This window comes from Pelophylax lessonae, assembly GCF_965119305.1.
Source record: "Pelophylax lessonae genome assembly, chromosome: 4".
Lineage (NCBI taxonomy): Eukaryota > Metazoa > Chordata > Amphibia > Anura > Ranidae > Pelophylax > Pelophylax lessonae.
Window position 1 is genome coordinate 491,126,456 of NC_138771.1, and position 16,900 is coordinate 491,143,355.

Sequence of the window (16,900 nt, forward strand, 5' to 3'; positions counted from 1 at the left end):
TAATATCTCTGGATATCAACAGGTTACAGTCTGCTAACCTGCATTAATTATTGTCCTGAATGAAATTAGCTTTGGAATGGATATAAATATGTCAGTTTTCTGATATTTACTTTACCTAGAAGGGTTATTGTGTCTTGTTGGTTCCCTGTATTGCCTAATATAGGGGTGTTTGAACTCAAAATGTACAAATTAACTGAGGAAGGTACATATGTCTATTTTCTGGCTGTGCTGTTATTTCATGAGCCATGAAATATACTGGGATTTTGAAGAGGAAGAGACAGAAATGTGGATTGCTAGTGGATTCAGCTAAAATATTTACGCTAAGGTGGTCTGTCAGATCTCTGTGTGTTTTCTGGATTGCTCAAGATTCCGAGTTTGATGGTTTTATGAGGGTACCTAGACTGAATTGTGCATTAGGAAATTGAGGTGGCTGTGTGTCTGATCAATGGACTGATAAGAAGGTCCTGGCGTGCAAGTAAGAGATTGTGGATCATATGAACTGAAAGAAGAAGGGAGGGGAGAAGGACACTGCATCTATGCCTTCTTATGACTTAGGTTGAACTTGATGGACTGGTGTCTTTTTTCAGCCTCACTAACCATGTAACTATGTATGACAAAAATGGCATGGAAGACTTCTAACCCAAGCAAAATGGCCACCGTACACACACAGCTATTTGTGTGCCCAGTACCTTCTCCCAGGGTGGGGGTAGTTGGCTAAGGCAGACACTGATAAAAAATCCAGGAACTAGAAAAGCTTAAGCTTCGGGGGGGGGGGGGGGGTTGGTAACCAGCAGGGGACACCTTGAGGAGGCCTTTTCTTTTAGCGCCTGGTGTCCTACTCCTGATCGTGGTTCTAAACCTTACAGTCAAAATTCAAGTACCAGGCTGTGACCTTCACTGAATGGAAGCGAAATGCATAGAAAATGCATGCAGTATGAAAGTACATTTAGGTCTTCTCTATTTAATAAATTAATAAAATTTCCCCCCTCTTTCTGCTTCCTTGCCCTGGCTACTGCAGCATCAGGACAGAGCTGGGAACATGCTGTGCTGTGACCACTTACCTGCAGTAACCAGGTAGGGTTCGGGGTTGGAGACATCACACAACCGAGTAGGCCTTGTGGTAGTTGGAGAAGATGTGGCTGTGAGTCCAGATGGAGATGTGATCAGCACAGAGGTTGTACTTGTCGTAGTTTCAGGTTTGGTGGTGCTAGTTGTAGATGCCTGGGTGGTGGAAGTGGTTGTATCATGTTCAGTATGAGTGACAGGTGCTGAGGTGAAAGTAGTTGGAGTAAAAGTTGTGGCTACCACAGTGTTTAGCTCAGTGGGAGATGAAAAAAGACTACTGCTTGGAACTTGAGGAGCAACTGGAGTGGACATCAAACTCACACTCGTTTGTGCACTCAAGTTTGGAGTGGAGCTTGTTGTAAACAGCAGGTTCATAGATGACTGGGGATTTGGTGAGTTTATAATAGTTTCAGGACCTGCAGGAGATAGCAAGCTTGATGTTAGTATTGAACTTATTGTTGGTAGTAAACTTATATCAGATGACATGCTCAGTTCTTGTGAAATGCTGAGTGTCGGTGATACTAAAATGTTGCTTGAGACTACGGCGGTATGGGCCTCTGATGTGTCCATAACTGATGCAAAAGTAGAAGCAGGAAGTTCTGTTGTCAGAGGAATGGAGAAAAATGAAGAGGTCTGAAGAGGCTCTTCAATAAAAGCACTGCTGGTGTGATCAGACTCGAAGGAGGAGGTGGACAAGGCCAGCATGGTGGAAACCAATGCAGACGATGAAGGCAGCAGAGAAGAGGTAGCACCAGAAAAAGTTGAGGTATAGAAAATGCCCGATTCAAACACAATGCTTGGGGTCACTTCCCACATCTCAGAAGACTCTAAGAGAACATTTGAACTTCTCTCTTTCCAGTCAGCACTAGTCAATGGGGTGAAAGAGACAACAGATGTTGGGTTAATAGTTGGCCAAAGTGTGGTCTCTACATTGATGGTGCCTGTGATTGGAGGAACTGATGTCTCTATATCAAAACTACTAAATGCCGTTTCCAATATTGCAAGCATTGAGGAGGAGTCCTGAGTTACAACAGCTGACTCATCACTAGATACCAAGGAGAACAAGGAGGACATTTCTTCTGGAACTGAAGAAAACAGGTTACTTGTTTCAAAAGAGGGAACCACTGAGAAAAAAATGGTGGAGTCAGAAATATTCTCTGACTCAACTGAATTAAAAAGAGAGGGGCTAAAAGACACAACAGATTCAGTTGGCACAAAGGCAGGGGCTTCCACTGTGTTCATGGGTGTAAAAAGAGAACTGTCAAGGAACGTTGTGGATTCTGGTATTGCTACAATAGTAGGGGTTGACTCAAGGTCAACAGCTGACACAGAAGAAACAAACAGTTCAGTGAGAGAAGGCATTAAAATTGTAGATTCTTCCACAGAAAACAAGTGTGTCTCCAGGTCTAAGGTTTCTGATGGAAACATAGTGACTACTGGGACTTTAGTAAAAACTGAGTCAACAAGGCTTGTAAAATCCATTGACGATTCCAAAACATCTGTATAAGACGAAGAAACAGGAACTACCATAACCGAAGGGAAAACAGACTCAACAACTTCAGCAGTGGACTCAACTAAAAATGGAAAGTCAGAAACTACACTTGTCTGAATATTTCCTTCTATGGACCCTGAGGGGTTCACGATTATAGTTTCTAGATACTCCTCTGACCACCACTGGGTGTACATAAAACTGGAGGGCACAGTATAAGAAGGCAGGAATGTCTGTTCAAATTCAGATACAAAAACAGGTGTCTGACTTGTGGCCAAAATGTCAGAACTTTTGATATTTTCCAAAAGAAGACTCTCAAAGACATCCGGAACTGCACTATGTGGCCATTCATAACTTGCCGAGGTATCGGGTGAAGAAGTCATTAGCACTTCCATGCTAGGGCTGGTGGTTGAATCTTGTGCAAGCCCTAGATTTGAAAATATGCTCTGCAAAACATTTTTGGTTGAAATGATGGTGACTTTATCTGATATGGTCAAGCTTGGCAGGTTTACACTACTCTCCAAGAACTCCAGGCTATTTAAAGACATCAAAGGTTTGCTCGAAACCACAGGCGACAGAGTCACAGAGTCAAAAGTGGGTAATGTTTCGAATTCTCTGGATAATGAACTCTCAAAGACAAAACTTTCTCCGATGAAAACAGAGGTGACAACGTCTGCATGTGTTTTTGGCAATGGAAGAGTTTCAGTATTCCAAAATGTTTGTGAGATACTACTAAAAAACTCCTCTTGAGAGTTCATCACATACTGATCAGAAAACATTTGGGTTGGAAAACTCAAACTAGTTTCTAGCAGTACAAAAGAAGGTGTTGGTTGATTGTTTATTGATTTCAAGATTTCAGAGCTTAAATGATTGACGTCCGCTACTGATGTTGTCAGTGACTTATATAAAACTTGAAATTCCTCTAGTGATGTGGAAGGCTGAGCACTCACAGTTTGAGTGATTAACAAGTCATCTTGCGAGACAGCCTCGCTGGAAAAAGGCCAGATGGTGTCTGCGGGTGCCATGCTTTTTATGGACTCTGAAAGCTGGATGGCTGTTGTTTCGGGGGTGATGTGTTCTTCCAAGGAAAAGTTTTGAGAAGAGACCGCAACAGCTTTTTCCAAGGTTGAGGCATTTTGGCTTTTTTCTGAAGTTTTATTCTGTATCAGGAAGAAAGGGCCAGCATGGACAACTACAATATATAAAAAAAAGAAAAAAAGAAAGAAATTAGAATAAACATTTTATTTCAGACACAAACACAAAATATTCATGAGATGCAGATCGCTACTTTCATTTCCACACCTCAACTCTACTAAGACAATTTATGTAAACTGATTCTCTATGATATTAAAATACATCCAAATTCCTTTTTTTTTTGTTTTAATTTTGAATAGAGTAGGTATGGGTTAAAACCCTGTAATGTCCCATTATGGGATGCAAGATTTACAGGGGCGCACAAGGGTGCACTAAAGTCACAAGAGGACAAAGAATGCTCTGAGGTTGCTTGCATGAGGCACACAGGAGCGCACGGGAGGGGAAGAGGAGAGGGGGGTGCAAGAAGTCACAGAAGTTGTACACACCAACTTATTTTTATCAGTTTCAGATGCATGTATTTATTTGTGAATGTTTATTTTATATTGACACAATTTTATCTATTCATAATATAAACCAATGCTTCACTTTTCTAGTGTTACACAGCTTCTGTTTTTCACCAACACTGTGTATATCTGACAGTTTATGATGCAACCAATTATGGAACTTAGTATATGATATGATATTGCTTGACCAGTAACTCTCGGACAGTCCCTTTTATATCTTTTACCCGCTGTGGTCACTATGAGGAGTTCCTACCATCTCTAGTCTGAATTCATGGGCCTGTACTCCTGCTGTGTTCAGTATGAGGGTTTTCCACCATCCCTGCACTGAGATCCTGCATCTGCAGTCCTGATGCGTCCATTATAGGAGGTTCCCAGCTACCTTTTGCTGAGTTCACAGTTTTGCACACCTGTTGTGCTCATTATGAGGGGTTCTCACCTACTCTGCGCACAGTTCACAAGACTGCACACCTGCTGTGCCCATTACAACAGATTCCTACCATCTAGGCACTTAGTTTCTGGAACTGTACACCTGCTATGCACATTATGAGGGGTTCCTGCCATCCCTGTACTAGGTTCCTAGGTCTTTATTTCTGCTGTGCCAATTGAGTGGTCCCCGCCATCTGTGTGCGGAGTTCCTTGTTCTGCACACCTATTTTGCTCATTATGAGGGATTCCCACCATCCTGGGGCCAAGCTTCCTAGGACTGTACACCTGCTGAGTCAATTATGAGGGGTTCTCACTGTCTCTGCACACACACTGTGCCCATTATGAGGGGTTCCCACCATCTCTGTGTCGAGTTCCTGGGTCTGCACATGTATGGTGCCCATTATGAGGTTTTCGCACCATCCCGGGGCCAAGTTGCCTAGTCTGCACACCCATTTTGCCCATTATAAGGGGTTACCCCTGTGCTGAGTTCCTGGGTCTGCACAGCTACTATGCCCATTTTGAGTGATTCCCACAACCCCTGCGCTGGGTTCCTGGGTCTGCATACCTACCATGACAAATATGAGGGGTTTCCACTACCTATGTGCGGAGTTACTAGGCCTGCTCACCTAATGCACCCATTATTAGGGGTTCCCACCATCACGGGGCCAAATCTGAATCACGGAAAAAGGCCTCGAATAGAGGTTTTCCTTCTTTCCAAGTTGTGTTTAAAAAAAAAAAAAAAGCCTCTGGTGTACCTGTCTAACAAATCCAGCGAGGCTGTCATTTTGTCTGAGATTATAAATTCAGTACATCAATTTACCAAAAGCAGTGACCTTAAGGTCAGCAATTGAATCACTGAATCTATTGGCCGACATCTCTAACATTTTGGCCCAATGAACAAATTGGGGAACTCTACTTGAGTGGATGTTTGCTATAGCAATTGGTGCACAGAGATAAACTGGAGTTCAAGGCGTGCAGTTTTATCTGCTGTAAGACATTCTCCTTCTGTAAAAGAACAGGCAAAGACTGATGAGTGTCTGAAAGAAAGAGCAGGGAAGGGGGGTGTGTGCGCTCATTGAAATTCAGTGTGCGGTCTCAGAGCAAACGCATCAGCCTCTGGAGGCTTGGCTCTAATGCTGTGCTGTAAAAAGAGCAATGCCACACCTTGTTCAAAGGCAATGTCGGCCCTCAGTCCTCAAGCAACGCTTATAATCCTCTATTAGTGCTTATTCACACCTAGTGTGTTAAGCTGTTTTGATCACTGCAGGCCCAACACAAGGACACATATTGCTGTCTAGGTGCCCACATCACACCAAAGCATTGTGTCAATGTGTGCAGGGGAAAAACAGACAAACTGCCTTTTTGTGCAGTACATTGCACAAATACACAATACAACAAATGTCGCAACGTGCTAAATAGAACTACAAATAAGTTTTAGGGAAAAAAGGAAGCAATGCAATATAACACACTGCAGAGTGCAGTCACGCTGCAAAAACGTTATCAGGGTTGCCAACTGTCAGTTAATTTACAAATTGTATGTAAAAGCCGTAATTTTTGCATCTGTCCATGAATGTCGGTTACAGACATGGAGTCTGCATGAACTTAACGGATAGATGCAAAAATTACAGATTTTACAAACTTTGTATATTTACTGACTGTCGGCATCCCTGAACGTCATCATAATAGCGCATGCAGTTTGGGCGAGTCCTAAATAACATCCACACCTTGGGGGCCATTTATAAAACCTGCGCAGCCAGCTAACAGGCAAGTCATGTTTGGAGGATTTTTCTGGTGATTATTTATTTTTGATTATTTATAAGGCTTCTATTTTATGTAGGGTAGAATGCATCCAGTTGTCATCCCATATGAGCTCTATAAATTTGACCCTTGATATAACACCTTAAGAAATGGAAGGACATGAGATGAACAATAAGTACTACTTGGGATGTCTTTCCTTACAGTGGAAGATTTGTGGAAAAGGTGGTTAGTCTTTTACAGGACTACACAGCATAAAATCCAGACAAAGGCCATTTTGCGCTTGGCACAATTCTCCAGGATCGGAGCAGCCTGTCTATACAGCGTGCGTGGATTGGTTTACAGGCAGCGACAGGTGGCAGGTGAGAGGATTTTCGTTCTGCAATCCGATTTCTCATTCTTTCAGGAGGACAAAGGCTCTCCATGAGGAGGAGGAGGGGATTCAAGTCTATCATCAGGCCCTGTGTGTTCAGGAGCCTAAAGTCATGTCACCTCTAGATACAAAGGCTGCTGAAGTGTTCCTACAATATAATCTGGCTCCTCTGAACCATTATTTAACCAATGCCAATACCAGTATGAACAATATGGATGCCCACTGCAACCAATCAGATCTCAGCTACTTTTTTTTTTTCATTCATGTCAAGCTGCCAATAGACCTGAGGGGGCATTTGTTATCGAGCACACAATCTGTAGAGCAGGGGTCTCCAAACTATGGCCCTCCAGTTGTTCAGGAACTACAATTCCCATCATGCCTAGTCATGTCTGTGCATACCAGAGTTTTACAATGCCTCCTGGGATGCGTAGTTCTGCAACAGCTGGAGGGCCATAGTTTGAGGATCCCTGGTGTAGAGCTTCAAGTTTATGTGAAGGAGGATGGGAGCCACAAACAGAAGGCTGTTCAGAATCAGAAGCTTATCAGAATGGATAAGTAGTGACCAGGAGAGGTTTTGAAATCCAGAAAGAATCACCTCCGAAAGACAAGTCAGAAACCTTCCTTCAGATTGTATAAATCATTTTGAATGGGATCTGATGCAGAACATCTGGAGGAAGGGAAAATGACTGCGTAGCTCATAGTAACAGATTCCATAATGCAGGGAATGAAAGCAAATGTGACTGGTTGCTAAAAAGGCAACAACACTCCTTTTCCTCATTTCTACATTACATTTCATATACCTATAGATAAATGAAAAAAAAAAAAACCCATTCCCTATACCTATGTCCTTATAGGTATAGGATAATGAAAAGGCCACAACCTTTGCTATGGAAAAAATTGGATTTTTGACTTGCTGTAAAAGAGTTAATTGACGGACACAAGAAGAGGAGGGACACGACACAGGACCCCAGTAACAGCCAGTGCCACTCCACTCCCCCCCCAGCCGAGAAGCCCAGCTACCAGCAGCGCACTCCCACCCCTTCCGCCAGTGCAATACAGTGTCCCAGTCACTATCTCAACCCACCACGCTACCCCAGATGGGGGGGTGGGTTGGAGGGGTAAAAGGGAGGGGGTTCAAACAAAGGGGGTCTGAGGGGAAGGAGGGGAACCAACAGGTCCGCCCATCCCAGGGAGGGGCCCACATCCACTCCAAAACATTCCAGGGGGAGAGGGGGGATAGCTACTCACCATACCAGGAACCATGACCGCTGCAGACAGAACCTCCTCATCATCGAAATGTGGGGCTGTTGGCCTGGAGGAACGCTGCGACTCAGGCGAAGACCCGGTCATATGCGACCTTTCAAGGCACTTAACTCGCAGGAGAGCCCCCGTCTAGTAGGGCTATGTCAAGGCCAACCTAGCGTGGAGCTGTGGTCTGCCCGCGCTCGCTGGCCAGACTGGGGTGCCCACTGGATCTAGATTATCCAGCCCATCACCCAGCCCAGCAGTTGATTGTAGATCTCGCAGGGAAAAAAAAAGCCATTTAAAAAGGAAAAAATTGCCAGGACCAGAGATCCAAGTATGGAACAAGGTCCTTACCCCTGACTAGGCATAAAAAAACTGAAGACCTATAGTTGAGGGGGGGAGTATACCACCTGGGACTGCCCATAGGCGTAGCCAAGTCTTTTTTCTTCCTAGTGTCCTACTCTTGTAGGGGGTGATATAACCCTATGGTTCTGAAAAATGGAGAAGATGTGTCAGTCAATGAACGAAAGAGAAATGAAAAGGCCACAATCACTGCTATGGGAGAATGAATAGTCTATGGCTGTTGTTATGGGAGAAAGAATAGTCCATGGCTGTTATGGGAGAAAGAATAGTCTATGGCTGTTGCTATGGGAGAATGAATAGTCTATGGCTGTTGCTATGGGAGAATGAATAGTCTATGGCTGTTGCTTTGGGAGAATGAATAGTCTATGGCTGTTGCTATGGGAGAATGAATAGTCTATGGCTGTTGCTATGGGAGAATGAATAGTCTATGGCTGTTGCTATGGGAGAATGAATAGTCCATAACCGTTGCCTTGGGAGAATGAAAAGGCCACGATCATTGCCACAGGGGAATGAAAAGGCCAAGACCATTGCCATGGAAGAATGAAAAGGCCCCCGACCATTGCCATGGGAGAATGAAAAAGCCCCCGACCATTGCCATGGGAGAATGAAAAAGCCACGACCATTGCCATGGGAGAATGAAAAGGCCATGACCATTGCCATGGGAGAATGAAAAGGCCATGACCATTGCCATTGGAGAATGAAAAGGCCAAAAACTTTGCCATGGGAGAATGAAAAGGCCAAAAACATTGCCATGGGAGAATGAAAAAGGCCACGACTATTGCTATGGGAGAATGAAAAAGGCCACGACTATTGCCATGGGAGAATGAAAAAGGCCACGACTATTGCCATGGGAGAATGAAAAAGGCCACGACCATTGCCATGGGAGAATGAAAAGGCCACTACCATTGCCATGGGAGAATGAAAAGGCCACGACCATTGCCATGGGAGAATGAAAAGGCCACGACCATTGCCATGGGAGATGGAAAAGGCCATGACCATTGCTATGGGAAAATTAATAGTCCACAACCTTTGCTATGGGAGAATGAATAGTCCCTCAGCCATTGCCATGGGAGAATGAAAAGACCATGACCATTGCCATGGGAGAATGAAAAGGCCATGACCATTGCCATGGGAGATGGAAAAGGCCACGACCATTGCTATAGGTGAATGAAAAGGCCATGACCTTTGCTATGGGAAAATTAATAGTCCACAACCTTTGCTATGGGAGAATTAATAGTCCCTGAGCCATTGCCATGGGAGAATGAAAAGACCATGACCATTGCCATGGGAGAATTAAAAGGCCATTACCATTGCCATGGGAGACAATAAGAAGGCCATGACCTTTGCTATGGGAAAATAAAAAGGCCACGGCTATTGTTATGGAAGAATAAAGAGGCCACAACCATTGCTATGGGTGAATTAAAAAGTCACGACCATTGTGATGGGAGAATGAAAAGCCCAGGCCTTTGCTAAGTGGGAATGGCCATGGCCGTTGCTTTAGGGAGAAAGAAAAGTTAATGGCTGTTGCTATGGAAAAATGAATAGTCCATAGCTGTTGCTATGGGGAAAATAAATAGTCCACTGCCATTGCCATGGGAGAATAAAAAGGTCTGTGGCTGTTGCCATGGAGGAGTGAAAAGACCGCAGCCCTTGTCAAGGGAGAAGGAAAGGGTAATGGCACTTTCTATTGGAGAATGAAAAGGCCATGGTAAATGATATTGGAAATGAAAAGGGCATGGTAATTGCTATAGGAAATGAAAAGGCCAGGGAAATTGCTATTGGAAATGAAAAGGCCATTCCCTTGGAAACTAGGAATAAAAAGTTTTTATAGGAGCAAAAAGGCAATGGCTGGGCTTTATACTGTAAACACTGCATACCACAGTGAGGACTGGTGGGAGAGAAAAACTACAAATCCCAGCATGCTCTGCTGACCTTGCGGGAAACAAATCTAAAAAGTGGTGTTTGTTGGCATGTTTTTTTATTTGTTGCTGAATCTCTGGTGTATGGAACACTGTGACATGAATGATTATGAACTGAGGCCTAAGAACTGGAAGATGTCACCGGATCCCAGAGTTTGGTTATAAACATGCCAACAGTTGGGGGATGAAAAAAAAAAAAACCTGCTGAAATTGTATCCTGTGTTTTTTCTCCACTGCTTAAAAAATTAGAAAAGCTTACAGGTCAGGCTCCTCAGGATCCCCTGGCTGTGAAATGGTTAATATGGAGATGGATGGCAGGGGGGGGGGGGATGGAGTTTCCAGGATGATGAGGAGGGGGTGGGGGTCTGAACAGATTCCTAATTCCATTCACAGACACTTGACTGCAGCACAGAAACTCCTTCCACGGCACCTGTCAGCCATATTAACTCCCAGAATCCCCCAGTGTCTCCTCCACCACCAGCATTTCCTAGAGTCGGTTCCAGATACAGAACCTTCCGCTTGTCCTTTCTTTTCCTCTAAGCATAATTTATTCCCAGCCTAGAAGAATATTCGTTTCTAGTCTGTGATTTCTTTGCAATTTGTGGTTATCAAAAAAAAAAAAAGTGGCGTGTATTCAGGGCCTGCTAGATGGAAACCAGACACAAGGCTACATGCAGACATAAAACATAGAAACATAGAAAAGTAATGGCAGAAAAATTACCAAGTGGTCCATCAAATCTGCCTTTTTTCTTTTTTTATTAAAATTATTAATACGTTTTAATTTTTTTTTTTTTTTTTTAACTATTTGTATAGATCTATGCCTGTCCCAAGCATGTTTGAAGCCATTCGGGCTCCATTCACAGTTCTGCAACTTATCATGTGACTTTGGCCACAACCCATTCTTTTCAATGGCACCTGTTCAAATGAGCGTGACCCGTTCAAATCAGTGTGAACAAGTCGCAGCAACTTTGAAAAGATGCCTGCATTACTTTGATGCAACTTTGATCCAAAATTTCATGTATTTATCACTTGCAGTTAAAAGATTTTTTAGCATATGCAGAAAGCTATACAACATTAAATGGATTACATTGTGTATTAAGTGCCAGAACATGACATAGTATGATACATAGAATGAACAGAAATAGTGGTGTTTCCCAACTAGTTAGAACTTGGCTCTACCGGTACGGATAATAGCCAAGATGACTCCAAGTAAATGGGGAGTATAGAACGCATTTCGAGTACATACAAAAAACTTCTTCTTCAGGGATATCATAGCCACTACCTGTAACATAGAACAAACTGACTTTAAACACAGAAACAGATAATACAGCTTCCACCCTGAATCCCTTAAAAAGTCTATACCTTTTGGTCAAATCTTACATCTCAAAACGCAATTGCACCCTGCCAGAGGATTTCCAAATGGAAGCTGGCAAGCTGACTAGGAGACTGCTTGCAAGGGGTTATACCAAAACATCCCTAAAAAAGGCATTCAATAGAGTCAGAGACACAAGACAAGAAATCTGATTTTCAAATTTAAAGGAAATAAGAATCCAGACAATACCACGATAATAATCCTACGGTCTTCCAATGAACACAAAAAAGTAAAGGGAATTCTCTCCAAATATTGGTCTATTCTCACTGAGGATCCAATTTTTGGAGACTTGGTGACAAAGAAACTGTCAATTACCTACAGAAAGGCAGGCTCCATAGGAGAAAAATTGGTTCAAAGTGAATATAAAAGTGAGTCCAGGAAGGACCCATGCAAAACATGGGGAACCTTCCCATGTGGTACATGTTCACAATGTCCAGTTATACAAAAAAGAACCAATGTCGTCCTCCCCAACGGTAATTGCTTTGGCATAAAACACTTTGCGAATTGTAAAACAAGGGGAGTAGTCTATCTCATGCAATGTCAATGTGGCTCCTTTTATGTAGGCAAAACGAAAACAGGATTTGGGGATGTGTGTGAGTAAACACATGCATAGCATGAGGATTGGCAACTTATATCTGCCCTGGGGACATCATGTTGACAAAAACCATGGATATAGGATGCCCAAAGTTAACTTTACAGTTCTTGATCGTGTTCATATTTTATTAGGAGGAGGTGATTGAAACAAGACCCTACTCCAATGTGAAGCACACTGGATCGGGTATCTGAATGCTACAACTCCCCCTGGCTTAAATGAGGAAGAGAGCTTTAGGCCCTTTCTCGAGAGCTTCAGCTCAGGCAAAACGAATTAGATGGTATATTTCTTTCCCCCGAAAACAGACATATAAGTCAATAAAAACGTATGCTCTTATATCTCTGGCTTACACTTACATATTGGGTAGGCTTCTGTTTATGCTTGGGACTATGGATAATTATATCGTTCCATCCTTTCCCTCCCCTCCTTCTTACCTAGTCTATTCTATTTTCTTCCTTTTTTGAATTTACTGAAAGGTGGAAGACTGATGGGAGGGGATATAAAGGAAGTTTGACACCTTGGGTTTCTTATTATTTCTTATCAATAGAATAGGTTGTAAGACATACAGGATTATTCCTGGTGTCGATTTTGGTTATGTACACATTTTGTGTATACTGCATGCATTCTGTCATATAAATCACGATTGTAATGCAATGTGTGCTATGATTGAGATGAGCCTCCTGTGTCCCCAGGGCAATATTATGATTGTTCCCGACCATACCCGGCACGGGTAGGCCCTCTCATTGCAAATTACCTCCGAGAAGCAATGATAGGGCCACGCTGCTGATCCCTGTATCCCGCTACCGGATCATCCGCTCTTGCCGAACCTCTCCTCTACTACATTGCTACTAGTGATAAGTACCCCACAGGGGAAACCTCTATAACCTTCATACTAAAGCTTACACTATCTAGCTCTGCATACTAAGGACTATTACTACATCTGCATTAACTAAGATTGCTAGCTCTTGAGCCTAATACCATCTGCTCTTGCACTGGGTTGGTCTATCCTGTATGTTCACCTGCTACTCTATCATTTACTACCATACATGATTGCTAAACCTATCTGCATCCCATCTGCTACTATCTTACTTTCAAGAACATTCCTTTCAAGTGTCTGTCATCTACCATCTTTACCCAACCTGTCTCTTCAGCCTATCATCACTATATTACTATACATATAAGTCACTCTAGGAACATCTTATTGAGTGTGTGTATCTACTTGCTGAATTGAGACTATCCACACATGATGAGTCTTGGGAGTTGGGATTGGTGTCTCAGCGTTTCTCTACATGACTACTGAAGTGGAATATTTCTGCAGCTGTAAATCCACATTATACATAAAACGCAGGAGATTTACAGATTGAACGAACCTCAAATGGATTCAGCAGAAAAAAACACTCAGGTGACACAATTAAAACAGCAAGTAACTGCGTTAATACACGCACTTGCTGAATTAAGAGAAGAAAATCAGGCTCTGACGCAGCAGGTAACCAGACTGACACAACTTACCACTGCTCAGTCCCCTGAACCCAAAATAAATCCTCCTTTGGTATTTACAGGCGATCGCAAAAAATTTCGCGAATTTAAAAACGCATGTGAGTTACTTTTTTTGCTAAAACCCCGTACCTACCTTACTGATCACATTAAGGTTTGTACTATTATTTCTTACCTAACAGGCGATCCTAGGGCCTGGGCAGACTCTCTTTTTGAGAAAAACGATCAGCTTCTCAAACCCTATGCCTTATTTCTAGCAGAACTTACTAGCCTATATGATGATCCCAATAGGCAGAGTACTGCCGATCTTCAATTAAGGTCCTTGAAACAAGGTAGGAGACCTGTGGAAGACTTTGTCGCAGAATTCAAGAGATGGACCCTTGATTCAGAATGGAATGATGCATCTCTGAAAACTCAATTTAGGCTTGGCCTATCAGAGGCCGTTAAAGACGAGCTCGCCCGAGCGGATCTGCCAAAAACCCTGGATGCATTGATACAACTCAGTATCACCATAGATAGAAGACTACGAGAAAGAAAGGCTGAAAAAATGGGAATGCCATTATCCAGTTCTTCTCGGATTTCGGCCGATGACCCCACTCCTATGGAGGTAGGAACCATACGCCCACCTCTATCAACTATGGAAAGAGCCAGAAGACGATCTGGTAATCTCTGCTTGTACTGTGCATCCCCGGATCACAAGATAAACGTCTGTCCCCTAGTCTACAAAAAGAAGGGTGAGTGTTCACATGTCCTCCTAGGGGGATTGACAACTTCAATTACTAACCCTTACCTTTTTGTTTGCTTAACATTACAGTGGGACCAGAACAGGATTACTACTAAGGCCATGATTGACACAGGATCTTGTGGAAATTATATTGACATACGTTTTGCTGCTTTAAATAAAGTCCCTATTATTTCTAAACCTGTCTCAGTGAGTCTTATTAACGGTGTTCCTTTATCCTCTGGTCCGATCACTGATCAGACACAGGCACTCCTAGTCACTACTAACGGGTCTCATATGGAGACCACTACCTTCGATTTAATACCTTCACCCCACTTTCCCATTGTTTTGGGACTTCCCTGGTTACACACACATCAACCAACCATAGATTGGAAGGAACGGACCCTGGCCTTCCTCTCTTGCTATTGCGAGGGTACGTGTAACCTCCCGTCTTCCGGGAAGATCCTGTCTGTGGTGACAGATGAGATTGCACCACTATGTTATCAGGATCTCTCTGAGGTTTTTCTTGAGAAAAATGCTCAAGCACTACCTCCCCATCGAGACTATGATTGTAGTATTGATCTACTCCCAAATAGCAAATTGCCGTTCGGTCATGTTTATCCTCTTTCACAGGATGAACTTTCCCATCTCAAAGAATATTTGGATGAGAATTTGAAAAAAGGTTTTATTAGACCTTCCACTTCTTCCACAGCAGCAGGACTCTTTTTTGTCCGCAATAAGGACTCAAGTCTCAGGCCTATCATCGACTATAGGCAATTGAATGCTATTACAATAAAAGATCGCTATCCTCTACCGCTTATCCCTGAGCTCATTGAGCAGGTGCGTGGAGCTACCTATTTTTCAAAATTGGACCTGAAAGGGGCATACAATCTCATTCGAATTCGTGATGGACAGACTGCATTCAGAACCAGATACGGATTGTTCGAATATCTTGTAATGCCATTCGGGCTATGCAACGCCCCTGCAGCCTTTCAACGATTTATAAACGATATTTTCAGAGACTTACTAGATGTCTGTGTTGTGGTATATCTGGACGATATACTTGTATATTCACGATCCTTGTCTGAACACATAAGACATGTAAGACTAGTATTATCGAGATTGCTTGCACACAACCTATACGTGAAACTGAAAAAATGCTTGTTTCATAAAGAAGAGGTACTGTTTCTAGGCTACATCATATCCAAAACAGGAATCAAGATGGACATGAGTAAGATATCCTGCATTCAGGATTGGCCTACACCAACCACCCGCAAGGCGCTACAGCGATTCCTTGGATTTTCTAATTTCTACAGGAAATTCATCAGGAACTTCTCTGCCATTGTGAGACCCCTCACACAGCTCACTAGCATTAAGAGACCATTCAAATGGTCAGATGAAGCAAATAAAGCTTTTCACCTGTTAAAGACAAGGTTTACTTCTGCTCCCATACTACGCCATCCAGACCCATCCCTCCAATACATTCTGGAAGTAGATGCGTCAAACATGGCAGTAGGAGCAATACTCTCCCAACGACCAACTAACACTTCACCACTCCATCCAGTCGCCTTCTTTTCTAAATCCTTAAGCAGTCCAGAGGTAAAATTACCCCGTGGGTGAAAAGGAACTGCTTGCTATAAAATTGGCTCTGGAGAATTGGCGACATCTACTCGAAGGCACCCGATTACCAATACTTATATACACGGACCATAAAAATCTTCAATATCTTCAGACTAACAAAACGCTCTCTCACCGACAGGTACGATGGTCACTATTCTTTCTAAGGTTTAACTTCCTAGTGACCTACACACCTGCAGATAAGAACAAAAAGGCGGATGCACTATCACGACTAACTGAAGAAAACTACTTCCAAATCCCTTCCGTTCCTATAATACCCCACAAGCGTATTATTGGAGTTGTCCGTTCTTTGAAGGAAGAGGTTTTGCATGGTATAAGTTTGGATTCACCCCCACCACAACTAAATACCGATGCAGAAGGCTTCCTCTACTACAACGACAAACTTTACATACCACCTACCATGCGCACCAAGATCTTTGAATTATCGTATGATGTGCCTATGGCAGGACATATGGGTATGACAAAGACTCTTAATCTGATTACCAGACAATTCTGGTGGCCTGACATGAAAACATCTATACAAAAATTCGTCTCTTCATGCAATGTCTGTGCCAGGTCCAAAATTGACACTACGAGACCATCCGGTCTACTATGCAGTCTACCAATACCCCAAACTCCATGGGAAGTTGTGTCCTTGGACTTTATAGTAGAACTACCTCCTTCCAAAGGATTTAATACCATCTTGGTGTCAGTGGACCATCTGACAAAGATGGCACATTTCATTGCTATTCGCAGACTACCTTCGTCCAAACAAACGGCAGAACTCCTGATGAAACATGTCTTTAAGTTACATGGTATCCCAAAAACTCTTCTGTCTGACCGTGGATCACAATTTATTTCCAAGTTCTGG

At 42.9% G+C, this 16,900-nt stretch overlaps 1 protein-coding gene across 2 annotated transcripts in view; it reads right to left on the reverse strand.

The window, feature by feature from the left end:
* KIAA1549 overlaps positions 1-16,900 on the reverse strand; it is a 186,685-nt gene that overhangs the window by 86,444 nt on the left and 83,341 nt on the right. For both annotated transcript variants that reach the window (XM_082255251.1, XM_082255250.1), the window contains exon 2: positions 1,062-3,746. In XM_082255251.1, coding sequence (XP_082111377.1) covers positions 1,062-3,746 — 2,685 coding nt within the window. The remainder of the gene's footprint in view (positions 1-1,061; positions 3,747-16,900) is intronic.